Raw genomic sequence first — 11,994 nt, 5'->3', positions numbered from 1 at the left:
GGAGAGAGAGCAGCGGGCAGCTAATCGCGCCAGCGTTCACTCTCACTTACTGCAGCCATCTTTTAGACACAACATTAAAAAATAATTTAACATAAAATATAAAAGCATCCCCCCACAATGGTTCCCACTGCGAGGGAAGGCAACAAAGTCCAGTCCTCTTCCTCAAGTTCTTTAGTAACTTGTCAGTTTCTTTGTTGAACTAAATTAAGGCGCATGTTGCAATCAAAAGCGCTTGAACAATTGGCTTGAACAAGTGGTCGGGGCCTATTTGAGGCCTCCGCAGTCGCCGCAAGGGCGGCCCGATGTTACAGGCCCTCTCGCCAGATGAAGGAGCTCCAGCGTCGGGAGAACACTCTTCAGCGGCTTGGAGTGTCCAGAAGGGCCTCTCCCGGAGTCCACAGGCCGCGCTGGTTGGAGCTCGGACACTGGCGATCTCGGCGAAAGATCCCAGGCGGAAAGGTGTTTGAAAGTCAGCGCCGCCCACGGCTGGACGCTCCGCGACCACAGCTCCGCGATGTTGGAGTCGGCGGTCTCAGCACTCCGGAGCTTACCACACGGCGACCCGGGTAAGGCATCGCCTGCTCCGTGATGGTGCTTCAGCGCTGTGCCGCCGCCGAAGCTGAGGTACTGGCCGGTCCTGGCAGGAAACGCCGCTCCAGTCCCATCGGCAGTTGAAAGAACCAGCTGTACTGTACTTGCCACAGGAACAAGAAGCTGCAGATGATGGGATGCGCGGAAAATACCAAAATAACATCGCACAACACCAACCTCACCTCAACTCACATATTGCTGAAACCCACAATCTCGTTTTTATTATCCCTACAATCAACCAATGCATCAGGTCCCGACCCCGAAACGTCTCCTAACCAGGTCTCGTTGCACCTCCCCTTCTCCAAATCTAACACCATTCAGATAATAATCTGCCTTCCTGTTCTTGCCACCAAAGTGGATAACCTCACATTTATCCACTTTATACTGCATCTGCCATGCATCTGCCCATTCACCCAACCTGCCCAAGTCACCCTGCAGCATCATAGCATCCTCCTCACAACTCACACTGCCACCCAGCTTTGTGTCATCTGCAAACTTGGAGATGTTACATTTAATTCCCTCGTCTAAATCGTTCATATATATTGTAAATAACTGGGGTCCCAGCACCGAGCCTTGCGGCACCCCACTAGTCACTGCCTGCCATTCTGAAAAGGACCCGTTAATTCCTACTCTTTGCTTCCTGTCTGCCAACCAGTTCTCTATCCATGTCAATACCCTACCCCCAATACCGTGTGCTCTAATTTTGCCCACTAATCTCTTGTGTGGGACCTTGTCAACCTTCAGGGTGCATCACAGCTTGGTTTAGGAACAGCTCCATCCAAGACCGCAAAAGATTGCTGTGAATTGTGGACGCAGCCTAGACCATCACACAAACTAACCTCCCTACTAATGACTCCATTTATGCATCACGCTGCCTCAGCCAGGTCAGCAGCATTATCAAAGATGAGTTGTACCCTGGCCACACGCTCTTCTCCCCTCTCCCATCGGGCAAAAGGTATAGAAGTGTAAAGATGCACACCTCCAGATTCAAGGACAGTTTTTCCCCTTGCTGTAAGCAGGCAACTGAATGATCCTACCACAACTAGAGAGCAGTGCTGAACTACTATCAACCTCATTGGTGACCCTCTGACTATCCTTGATCAGACTTTGCTGGCTTTACCTTGCACTAAACGTTATTCCCTTATCATGTATCTATAAACAGTAAATGGCTCGATTGCAATCACGTATTGTCTTCGGCTGACTGGATAGCATGCAACAAAAGCTTTTCACTGTACCTCGGTACACGTGACAATAAACTAAACTAAAGTGAATCAGGTCCCTGTTAAATCTTTCCCCTCTCACCTCAAACCCATGTCCCCAGGAATCAATTCTGACTTACTTTCCAGTGTATCTTCTTCTTCAGTCATGGCTGACCACGGGTGTCTCCAGGGTTGGAGGAGGCCAGTGCATGACTTTGTTTAACGTGCACAGACACCCCATCTGTCCTTGACAGATCTGGGCAGGATCCAGTGGCCTGGAGTCCAAGACGACTGGGGACCCTTTTCTGCTGCTGCCTTCATCCCCCTTCCCAGCCGTTGTGACTAAGGTCAGTTATCATCCTCCGCCTGTTCCACCGTTGAAGTGTATCACTGATAGAGTTATATGCTAAGCATATTTTTTCATGACGGTGAAAATTTGGCCCATGAAGAATCTCTGTCCCACACCCCCCAATTATTTCCCTGTAACATTTTCTCTCTCACTCTGAATCCCCTGCCAATCAAATATACTAGATACAACGCCGAGTGGCCAATTAACAAAGATACAATGCTGAGTGGCCAATTAACTTAACAACGTGCCTTTGCAAAACCCCAGCATCAAGAGAAAGCCAGAAACAGAGAGAAAACGATCCAGTCAGCGTCTGTGTAGCAAAGGGAGTCTTTATCACCAGAGATACCTCCGCCCGTTCCATTAGAAATTAGATACAAGCAACTGGAGATAGCTGGGGTAACTCAGCGGGTCAGGCAGCATCTCTGGAGAGAAGGAACAGGTAAAGTTTCGGGTCGAGACGGGGCGCTCTAGTACTTGTACTTCCAGCATTTGGACCTGACTTTTGGAGATTTTCTTTGTAAACGGCGCCAGAATAGGGCGACTGTGCATTTGTGGGTTGTGCAAAAATAATTTCACCGTGACAATAAAGAACCATTGAAGTCTAAGGGGATCACATTGTGTGAATGAACTCGTATCGGGGCACTTTCCCACTCGCCATCTGACCTGAAGTGCTACTTCCCTTCCTCCCCCACCACGTACATTCATTCTTGGGACCAGTTTATTGCTCTGAAAGACACCATGGAAATGCATGTTTTTTGTGAAATGAATTACATTTAAACAGAGTGGTTTAGAGATTAGAGCATTTTGAGTAGAGATATTATATTAGAGATTTTTTAGTATAGCGTGGGCTAAGATTTGCAATAACATTCACACGTTCATTGCCATTTGTTTTCCAAGACTGGCGTAGATTTTCCCAAAGATCTTTGGATTTTCCTATTGCAACCCGGAGGCATTGTGAATCATATTTCCGGCAACTCTGGTGCTCCACGTGTTTGACCCGGAAACCCAGTGACTTGTTTTGGATACTAATCGCATCGGCCTCGCAACTATGGAGCCGCTGCCGGGTCCGAGCGCTGCTTCTCTGCCCCAGGACCTCGCCTCCTTCCTGCAGCAACATCCAGCCCTGCAGCCGAGCGCCGACAACCGGGTGAGTGCCAGCTATCCCACCCCCTCCACACACACACACACACACACACACACACACACACACAGCCCTGTGAACACACCCACACACACACACACACACAGCCCTGTGAACACACACACACACACACACAGCCCTGTGAACACCCACACACACACACACACCCCCACACCCCCACACCCCCAGACACAGACACACACACACACACACACACACACCCACACCCACAGACACAGACACAGACACACACACACACACAGCCCTGTGAACACAGACACACACACACACACACCCACAGACACACACACACACACAGCCCTGTGAACACACACAGACACACACAGACACACACACACACCCCCCCCCCCCCCACACACACACCCCCCCCCCCCCCCCACACACACACACACACACACACACACACACACACAGACACACACACCCACAGCCCTGTGAACACACACCCCCGTTCTCTGCAGGCAAACCTGGAGATACAGGCGCTGCCTGGAAAACATTGGAGCGAAGCAGAGTGCTGGAACAACGACAGGCAGCCCTTGTGGCTAAAGGGATCAGGGGGTATGGAGAGAAGGCAGGTACAGGTCAGTCTCTTGTGTCTCCTGTACAGAAGGTAGTTGAGGCCAGTTCATTGGCTATGTTTAAGAGGGAGTTAGATGTGGCCCTTGTGGCTAAAGGGATCAGGGGGTATGGAGAGAAGGCAGGTACAGGATACTGAGTTGGATGATCAGCCATGATCATATTGAATGGCGGTGCAGGCTCGAAGGGCCGAATGGCCTACTCCTGAACCTATTTTCTATGTTTCTATGTAAACATTGCAGATGGACTTTCACGAGAAGCACCCGCTCGCTGGAGATTGATATTTAGGAATGTTCTGCTTAAGTAAAGAAAGATAGGTAGTCTAGCAAGATGGAGAAGGTGAGGGGCCACAGTGATGAGGTAAAGGGGGGAGTTGGGGATGGAGGGGGGGGGATGGAAGAGATCAGCATTCATGTTAAAACAGATGCAGTGCATCTTGTTTAATGAATTGTCCAAAGGGCTACTTCCACGGCATTCCAGCGGAACAAGGGAGAAGTAATGTCAGGTGATTCTCTGGCCCTGACTGGGTGTTTGGGCATGAGACCGGGGTTGAAGGTGCCAGCCCGTGAATGAGAGCACAGAAATGTCCGGGGAACGATGGTCTGGTCTGGTCAACCATGGCAAAGGTGGGTCAAGGAGGAGTGGAGAACCTTCCTCACGATCACGTGGACTCTCTGGTGAACTGATTGTATCTATGTTTGGCATATCTGATCGGTACGGGTAGCATGCAAAACTAAGCTTGTCACTCTACCCCAGTGTACGTGACAAAATAAAGCTAAACCAGTTTGGAAGGGATAAGCTGCTATCAGTAGTTGAAGAATGGGCCAGCACCATGGTGCAGCAGGTAGAGCTGCTGCCTCACAGCGTCAGAGACCCAGTTTCAATCCTGACTCCTGGAGCTGTCAGTGCAGAGTTTTCACGTTCTCCTTGTGGGTTTTCTCCGGGTGCTCCGGTTTCCTCCCACACTCCAAAGACATGCAGGTTTGTAGGTTAATTGGTCTCTGCAACTTGCCCCTCATGTGGATACGAAAGTGAGATAACATAGAACTAGTGTGTCGGCATGGACTTGGCGGGCTGAAGGGCCTGTTCCCATCACGTATCTTCCAATCAGTGTGGCCCAGCACCAGTTCCTGATGGCGAAGAGGACTGGAATTTGCTGTAAGTTGTCCTGCACATCATGCGGAATTGCCAGATTATTGCTTCACAGACCTCGCTGCTTCTCAGGATATTGTAATTGTAATTAATTTATTAGCCAAGTACGTAAAAACATACAGAGAATTTGATTTGCCATACAGTCATACCAAGAATGCAATAAGACACATAACTACATAAAAATTAACATAAAGAACTACCACAGCACACTGTGATGGAAGGCAATACCGTATTATTTTCTTCCCTCCTATCCTTTTCTCCCGTGGTCGGGGCAGTCGAACCATCACAGTCGGGGCGATCGAAGCTCCCGCAGCCGGCGGTCGATATTTAAGTCCTCTCACTGAGATCTTCAGGAGAAGTGTCATTTTGGGGGTAGAGTCATACGTACAAACTGCATAGAGGCAGATCACAACCCCCTGTGTTTCTTGATCAGAGAGTGCTGTTGGTTCAGCTCACCAGAGAGGTTCCCCTTAGCTCTGCTGTCAATAGCAGACAGGTGTATCCCTCTGATACACAAAAGTGCTGGAGAAACTCAGCGGGTGCAGCAGCATCTATGGAGCGAAGGAGATGGGCAACGTTTCGGGCTGAAACCCTTCTTCTGACTGTATCCCTCTGAGCAGCCCATGGTCCCTCTGGTAACATTGCCCCTGCAGGAGTGGCGACCTTCAACCCTATGACCTCCAGAGCTAGGGGGTCATGATGTGAACAGCTGAGCCAAGCCGGGCTTGTTAATGTTTTTTTTTTTTTTAAATGGAAGTCAAAAAAATAGTTGGCATGTTTTTGTTGGGTTGTAAATTTGTTTGTTTATGGTGTGCTCAAGGTGAAATGTTCCCTGACTGGGCACGAGTTGCCGTGCCGACTGGCTGATTTACAGGCCTACACAAAGGGCAAGAAGTACCAACGCCTGGTGATGAAGGAGCCATTTAACTACAGTCAGTTCGAGCCTCACGTTGTGCCCAGCACAAAAAACCCGTAAGTTCAAGACTCTTGAGTTGCATCCGATTGCAAATTCCGGGCAATTAAACGTCTAAATGTTCCCAAAACAGACACAGTGTGGGTGAGATATAAAACAAATCTCCCGCTGCATTGACTCTGTGAACCAACAAACACTCAATATACAAGTCCCACTAATCCAGACTTTCAATGCTAGTGCATTGCTGTGTCAGAGACGATATATTTCCAATGCTGAGTGTTTGGCATCCAAAATCAAATTTAAATTGATTCATAGGTGGTGGTGGAGGCTGAGAGAATAGTGGCATTTAAGAGGCTTATGTAAAGACACATGGATATGGAACATGTGCAGGCAGATGAGAGTTAAGGGCCTGTCCCACATGGCCGTCATTTGCGCGTAATTTACGCGACATCATTTATGCGTCACAACGCGCGCATCGTGACACGGTGATGTGCGCCTGGTGCGTGATGACATGGTGCAGTGAACGCGCGGCGTTGCAGGGTTTTGTGATGTACAAAATCCCTGCGCTCCATCTGCGTGACGCCAAGTGGGACAGGCCCTTTAGTCTTGGCATCATGTTTGGCACAGACATTGTGGGCCGAAGGGCCTGCTCCAGTGCTGTACTGTTCGAGGCACTAATTGATCTTTATCCTTTTATCCTATACACTGCGGATGGCTTAATTGTAATTATGAAAAGTATTTTCTTTGATGATAGCATGCAACAATAAAGCTTTTCACGACACCTCGGTAGAAGAGACAACTGAACGAAACAAACTGAATTGCTATTGTGAAATCTTGTTGGCTAAAATTCCCGGCCACTTTAATGGACTTAAAAATATTTAATTAGCTGTTAAACGTTTGGGGCGTATGGATTATGAGTGAAACGGCACAAATGTCCTTTACCTCTTCCTGTGTTTTGTTTTATATAGACATCAGCTGTTCTGTAAGCTAACAATCCGTCACATTAACAAGGTTCCACAACACGTACTCCGGCATGTGAACGGGAAACGGTATCAGCGGGCGCTGGACAAATGTGAGTCTGCCACACAATACTCAGATCGGGGGTCACTCATCCGCTCTGTCTGCCTCAACCTACCTGATCTCTCGGTTGCTCAACACTTTGACTCCCCCTTCCATTCCCACTGTCCTTTCTGTCCTGGGCCTCCTCCATCAGAGTGAGGTCCAGCACAAATTGGAGGAACAGCATCTCATGTTTCGCTTGGGCAGTTTACACCCCTGTGATATTAACATTGCTTTCTCTAACTTCAAGTAACCCTTGCCTTACCTCCCTCTCCACCCTTCCCAGTTCTCCGACTAGTCTGACTGTCCTTGTTTACATTTTATCTGTTTGCTTTGTTGTTACCTTCTCCTACCTATCAATTATCCATTCTACTTTCTCTTTGAGCTCCATCCCCTTTGTCCCATTTTCACACCTTACATTTCCTTATCTCTGTATCTTCCTCTCCCCTGATCCATTGCAGACTGCGTCCTGTTTGCACGTTCTCCCTGCGACCACGTGGGTCTTCTCCGGGTGCCCTGGTTTCCTCCCCCCGTCTCAAAGACTTGCGAGTTTGGAGGTTAGCAGGCCCTCTAAACTGAAGGTGGCATTGAACTAATGTGAGTCGGTGTGAACTTGATGGGCCGAAGAGCATGTTTCCATGCTGTATCTCTAAAGTTAAAAACACTTCCGTTCAATAACTTGAATCCCTGAATGCAGACGCAAGGAATTGCAGATGTTGAAATCTTCAACAAAACACAAAGTGCTGGAGGAACTCTGAAGAAGGGTCACGGCCCAGTACGTCGTCTGTCCATTTCCTCCACAGATGCTGCCCGAGTTCCTCCAGCATTTTTTGTTTTGTACTTTAATACCTTGACTGGATCCCAGCCAGTAACTTGTTGCTGGTGGGGCACCTTCTGTGGAGGTCCCTTTGCCTTTGGGGCCTGTCTTCATCTGGTGCTGTGTTCCCTTTACCTCTATCCAGATCAGGAGTGCGTGGCTCTTGGGATCCCCTTCGTCCCAGCGTGCCTGTCCCAAAAGCAAAAACGGAATCGCGACTCTGATCGGAAACCTCGTCACAAATCCAAGTTCTGGGAGCCGGATGAGAGTGGGAGCGAGAGTGCCGGCTCGGAGGATAGTTTGAGCGACCTGTACCCAGGTGAGTATGTGCCCAGCCCCTGACTGCTTGGAGGCTGCAACCTGTATCCCGAACCCACTGGTGATCAAGCCTAGAGCCACTGTTACAGTGAAGGAGGCTGTTTGCTCCATTATAACATTGCTGGCCTTTCCTAAAGATAACTAATTTGCCCCGTACCCTGAGTGTTCTCCCATTGACTTGCAAATTTCTCTTTTCAATTAGTGAGCAGTCCTGACCTATCATCTATTTCATTAGCGAGCCTCGGACAATCTGTCATCGGACTTTATCTTGCACTGAATGATATTCCCTTAATCCTGTATCTGTACACTGGACAGCTTGATTGTAATCATGTATAGTCTTTCTGCTCACAATACAGGGCGCGCACAACTAAAATGTTTTAACTGTGCCTAGGCACATGTGACAATAAACTAAACTAAACCCATCTAATTAATACTACGATCTCTTCCCACTGACCTTTCAGGCAGTCAATTCCAGATCATAATAGTTCAATTTCAGACTGTAATAAAAAATTCTCACCGTAAAGACACTTGGTTCCGTAATCTCTTTATAAAACGTAACTTTTGGTTCAATTGGTAAAGTTATGCCGTCAATGATAATTTAACAGGTAGGGTGATAGAGTCAAACAGCACAGAAACAGGCCCTTTGGCCCGACTTGCCCATGCTGACCAATATGCCCATCTACACTAGTCCCACCTGCCTGTGTTTGGCCCATATTTCTCTGGCCCTTTCCTCTCCACATGCATGTTCCAGCATTGTACTGTTATCGCCTGATAATCGCTAGCCTCACACTGTTCCTCCTTAATCACTGCCCCAGCTTTCTGTCTCGGACAAAGTAACCCCTCAAGGTTGCCCCATTTCCTCAATTCCAGCTCCTTCATCAGCACCCTGAGTTTTTAAGTGTCTCTCCACTAGTATTAGTCCAGCTCCTGTTCGAGACAGGAGGAAATGCAAGTGCTAGTTTACAAGAAAAATGCAATGTGCTGGAGTAACTCAGCGGGTCAGGCAGTATCTCTGGAGAACATGGACAGGCAACGTTGCCAATCGGACCCTTCTTCAGATCGATGAAGGGTCCCAACCGGAAACATCATCTGTCCATTCCCTCCACAGATGTCTCACCGGCTGAGTTACTTCAGTGCTATTATTTTCCTTTCTTGGCGAACTCTTTTCGCTGTAACGGTTTATGTTTGCCTTTCAGAGAAGGTGTTCAGCAGACAAGAAGCACCTGGGGAAGAGGCTGAAATGAATGAACTCCCAAACGAGCACAATGACGATGATAAGATGGACGTTGTGACACAGGCGCCAAGGAAACGGAAACACGTAAGCATTGCTTCTCTGCTGGCCAGGAGTAAGATAGTAGCAGGACTGTTTAATTTCTTGAGTCTGTGATAGTTAGAGACTACTCAGCCCCTTTAGACCTCTTAGTATGTTGTTCGATTGTGGTTAGAGCCCATTAGTTATAGGATCAGATTTAGGCCATTCGGCCCATCAAGTCCACTGCCACTCAATCATGGCTGAACTACCTTTCCCTCGCAATCCCATAAACCCTGACACCCGTACTAATGAAGAACCTATATCGATCTCTGCCTTAAGTCGTGGAGTCAGGAACAGGCTCTTTGGCTCAACTTCTCTATGCAAACCAAGATGCCCCATCTAAGCTAGCCCCGTGTGCCTGCATTTGGCCCATATCCCTCTATGCCTTTCCTATCCTTGTACCTGTTCAAGTGTTTTTTAAATATTGTTATACCCGGACACTAGTCCCACTTACACATCCTACGTACACTTGGGAAATTTTCCGGCAGCCAATTAGCGTACCCCCAAGCTGCACATCTTTGGATGTAGGAGGAAACCGGAGCACCCGGAAAAAATCCACAGGGAGAACATATTAACTCTGAACAGCACTGTGGTCAGGATCGAACCTGGGTCACTGGCGCTGTGAGGCAGCAGTTCAGCCACTGTGCCGCCCATTCTGATCAGTCTAATTAGGGTTTTGCTTTTCCTGTTTCGTATTCCTCCATTCACATCTTTTATTCTTAAACCAACTGTACTGGACAAGAACAGGAGTTGGAGCTTAGAAGTACAGAAGAGCATTTATTGCAACTTGGTTGTGAGAAGGGTGTATCCCCAATGTTGTTCTTGCTTTCTATCCAATGTGCTGGTGAGAAACGGTGCTTTCAGGGTGCAGGTGAGAAGTGTAATTCATTCTAACGTGTGTGAAGGAAGCCTTCTAGCCATGGGCCAAACTAAGTGAAGCAGGGGGGAAGAGTGTAGATGGGGCATCTTAGACAAGGGCCCGATTCCATGCTGTATGATTCTATTGAGCTAAGAGTACAAAGACCTAGTTTCATCTGAGAAAATCCAGCAGATCATCCAAAATGAACACTTTGGAAAGAAAATAAGGAAACATGTTGGCATGCAAAATTGCAGTGACATTTTGAACAGCTATCAACAATAATGGCATTTGAGCAATTTGTAACTTTCAAGAGTAAGTTGACTTTTTAATGGGAGCTGGGTGGTGATAAATCATGATCTGCTTGGCAAAAGCTGGCTGAGGAGCTGGTTAGCCCCGTGACTTTTTGTCTTGCAGTGAAGAATCAAAGTAACAATTATCGCTTAGTTATTGGGTGACATTGTTGTCAGAGCTGCTGCCTCAACACACCAGAGACCCAAGCTCAACCCTGACCTCAAGTGCTACCTGTGTGGAGTTTGCACGTTTTCACTGACTGCATGGGTTTCCTCCCACATCCCAAAAATGTTTGTCGGTTGGCCAGAGTGGGATAAAATATAACTAGTGTGACTGGGTGTGTTATGGTCAGCATGGGCTTAAATGTGGATTATGGGCAGGTAGATCAGTTATGGTCTTGGCATCATGTTTGAAACACAGACATTGTGGGCCGAAGGACATGTTCCTGTGCTGTGTAGTCAGTTAATCTTATGATAGCCACTCTTTCTCACCTACCCTCTCCCTTTTTTTTTGTAGCCACAACAAAATCCTTTTATTAAAAAGAAATTGAAGAAACAACATACTGGAAAATCTAACAATGGCATTAAGTTTTAGAACAAATCTGGATAATGGAACTCTACATTATCTACACGTCAGCTGCCACGGAAAATGCATGCTGAGAACTGTACAATTTTTGTATAGAAAGTAAAATTGATCTGGTAAATGCAATAAGCAGAGTGTTTTATTAAAATATGGTTTTGAGAAGCTGTGAAAAAATGTTTATAGGTCCTGACCAGAAACATCACCCATCCATGCCCTCCAGAGATGCTGCATGCCCAAATTAATCACTCCAGCACTTTTTTTTTTGTAAGCCAGCATAAGCAGTTACTTGTCTTCACATAATTCCACCTGTTTTAAAAGTGTCCAGACTCACTGACACATGTTACTATGTTATTGGGCTAGTCTTCTAGAAGTCTGAACACCAAGCCAGAGCTTTGGTTCAAATTAAACTACAGCAGTTGAGGAATCTAAGTCTAGCCAATAAATGAAAGAATTTGGTATAAATAACAATGAAAGACGCAGGTTCACATAATTAAACTTAAATATTCTGAAAGAAGTGAATCTGTTGACTTTGTCTCCTTGTAAAGGCAGTGAGCTGCAACTTAGAGGCATAAAACAAGGATGGACAACGGTAATAATGCCATTCTGTGTATGAGTACAGTAACAAATGCAGTTTGGGAAAATGAGAGGAAAACTCATCTGATTACTGCTCTTGTTCTGCTGGTTGGGAACGGGAAGTGCTATTGAATAATACTTATGAATGAAAGACACAAAATGCTGGAGTAACTCAATGAATCCCTGGAGAACATGAATAGGTGACTTTTCAGGTCGGGACCTGAACCGAATAGCCACTATC

The 11,994-nt window shown here is 47.1% G+C and overlaps 1 protein-coding gene across 1 annotated transcript; it reads left to right on the top strand.

Moving 5' to 3' along the window:
- The first annotated feature begins 3,079 nt into the window (after positions 1 to 3,079).
- Positions 3,080 to 11,306, top strand: surf2 (surfeit 2). Its single transcript, XM_033048742.1, has 6 exons — positions 3,080 to 3,286; positions 5,850 to 6,001; positions 6,911 to 7,014; positions 7,964 to 8,137; positions 9,333 to 9,454; positions 11,115 to 11,306. The coding sequence occupies exons 1-6, from the start codon at positions 3,188 to 3,190 to the stop codon at positions 11,190 to 11,192; spliced, it is 729 nt and encodes a 242-aa protein (XP_032904633.1). The 5' UTR covers positions 3,080 to 3,187; the 3' UTR covers positions 11,193 to 11,306.
- Positions 11,307 to 11,994: the final 688 nt, after the last annotated feature.

Source organism: Amblyraja radiata, chromosome 32 (genome assembly GCF_010909765.2).
Source record: "Amblyraja radiata isolate CabotCenter1 chromosome 32, sAmbRad1.1.pri, whole genome shotgun sequence".
Taxonomy (NCBI): Eukaryota; Metazoa; Chordata; class Chondrichthyes; order Rajiformes; family Rajidae; genus Amblyraja; species Amblyraja radiata.
Note: the sequence above shows the minus strand (reverse complement) of the source record. Positions and strands in the feature narration are given on the sequence as shown.

What these genes read in the sequence shown, in the direction of transcription:
- surf2 (XM_033048742.1), top strand. Translation starts at nt 3,188, where the DNA reads ATGGAGCCGCTGCCGGGTCCGAGCGCTGCTTCTCTGCCCCAGGACCTC. An exon ending in GTGCCCAGCACAAAAAACCC is followed by an intron (nt 6,002 to 6,910) that starts GTAAGTTCAAGA and finishes TGTTTTATATAG; the next exon opens with ACATCAGCTGTTCTGTAAGC. An exon ending in TTTGAGCGACCTGTACCCAG is followed by an intron (nt 8,138 to 9,332) that starts GTGAGTATGTGC and finishes TTTGCCTTTCAG; the next exon opens with AGAAGGTGTTCAGCAGACAA.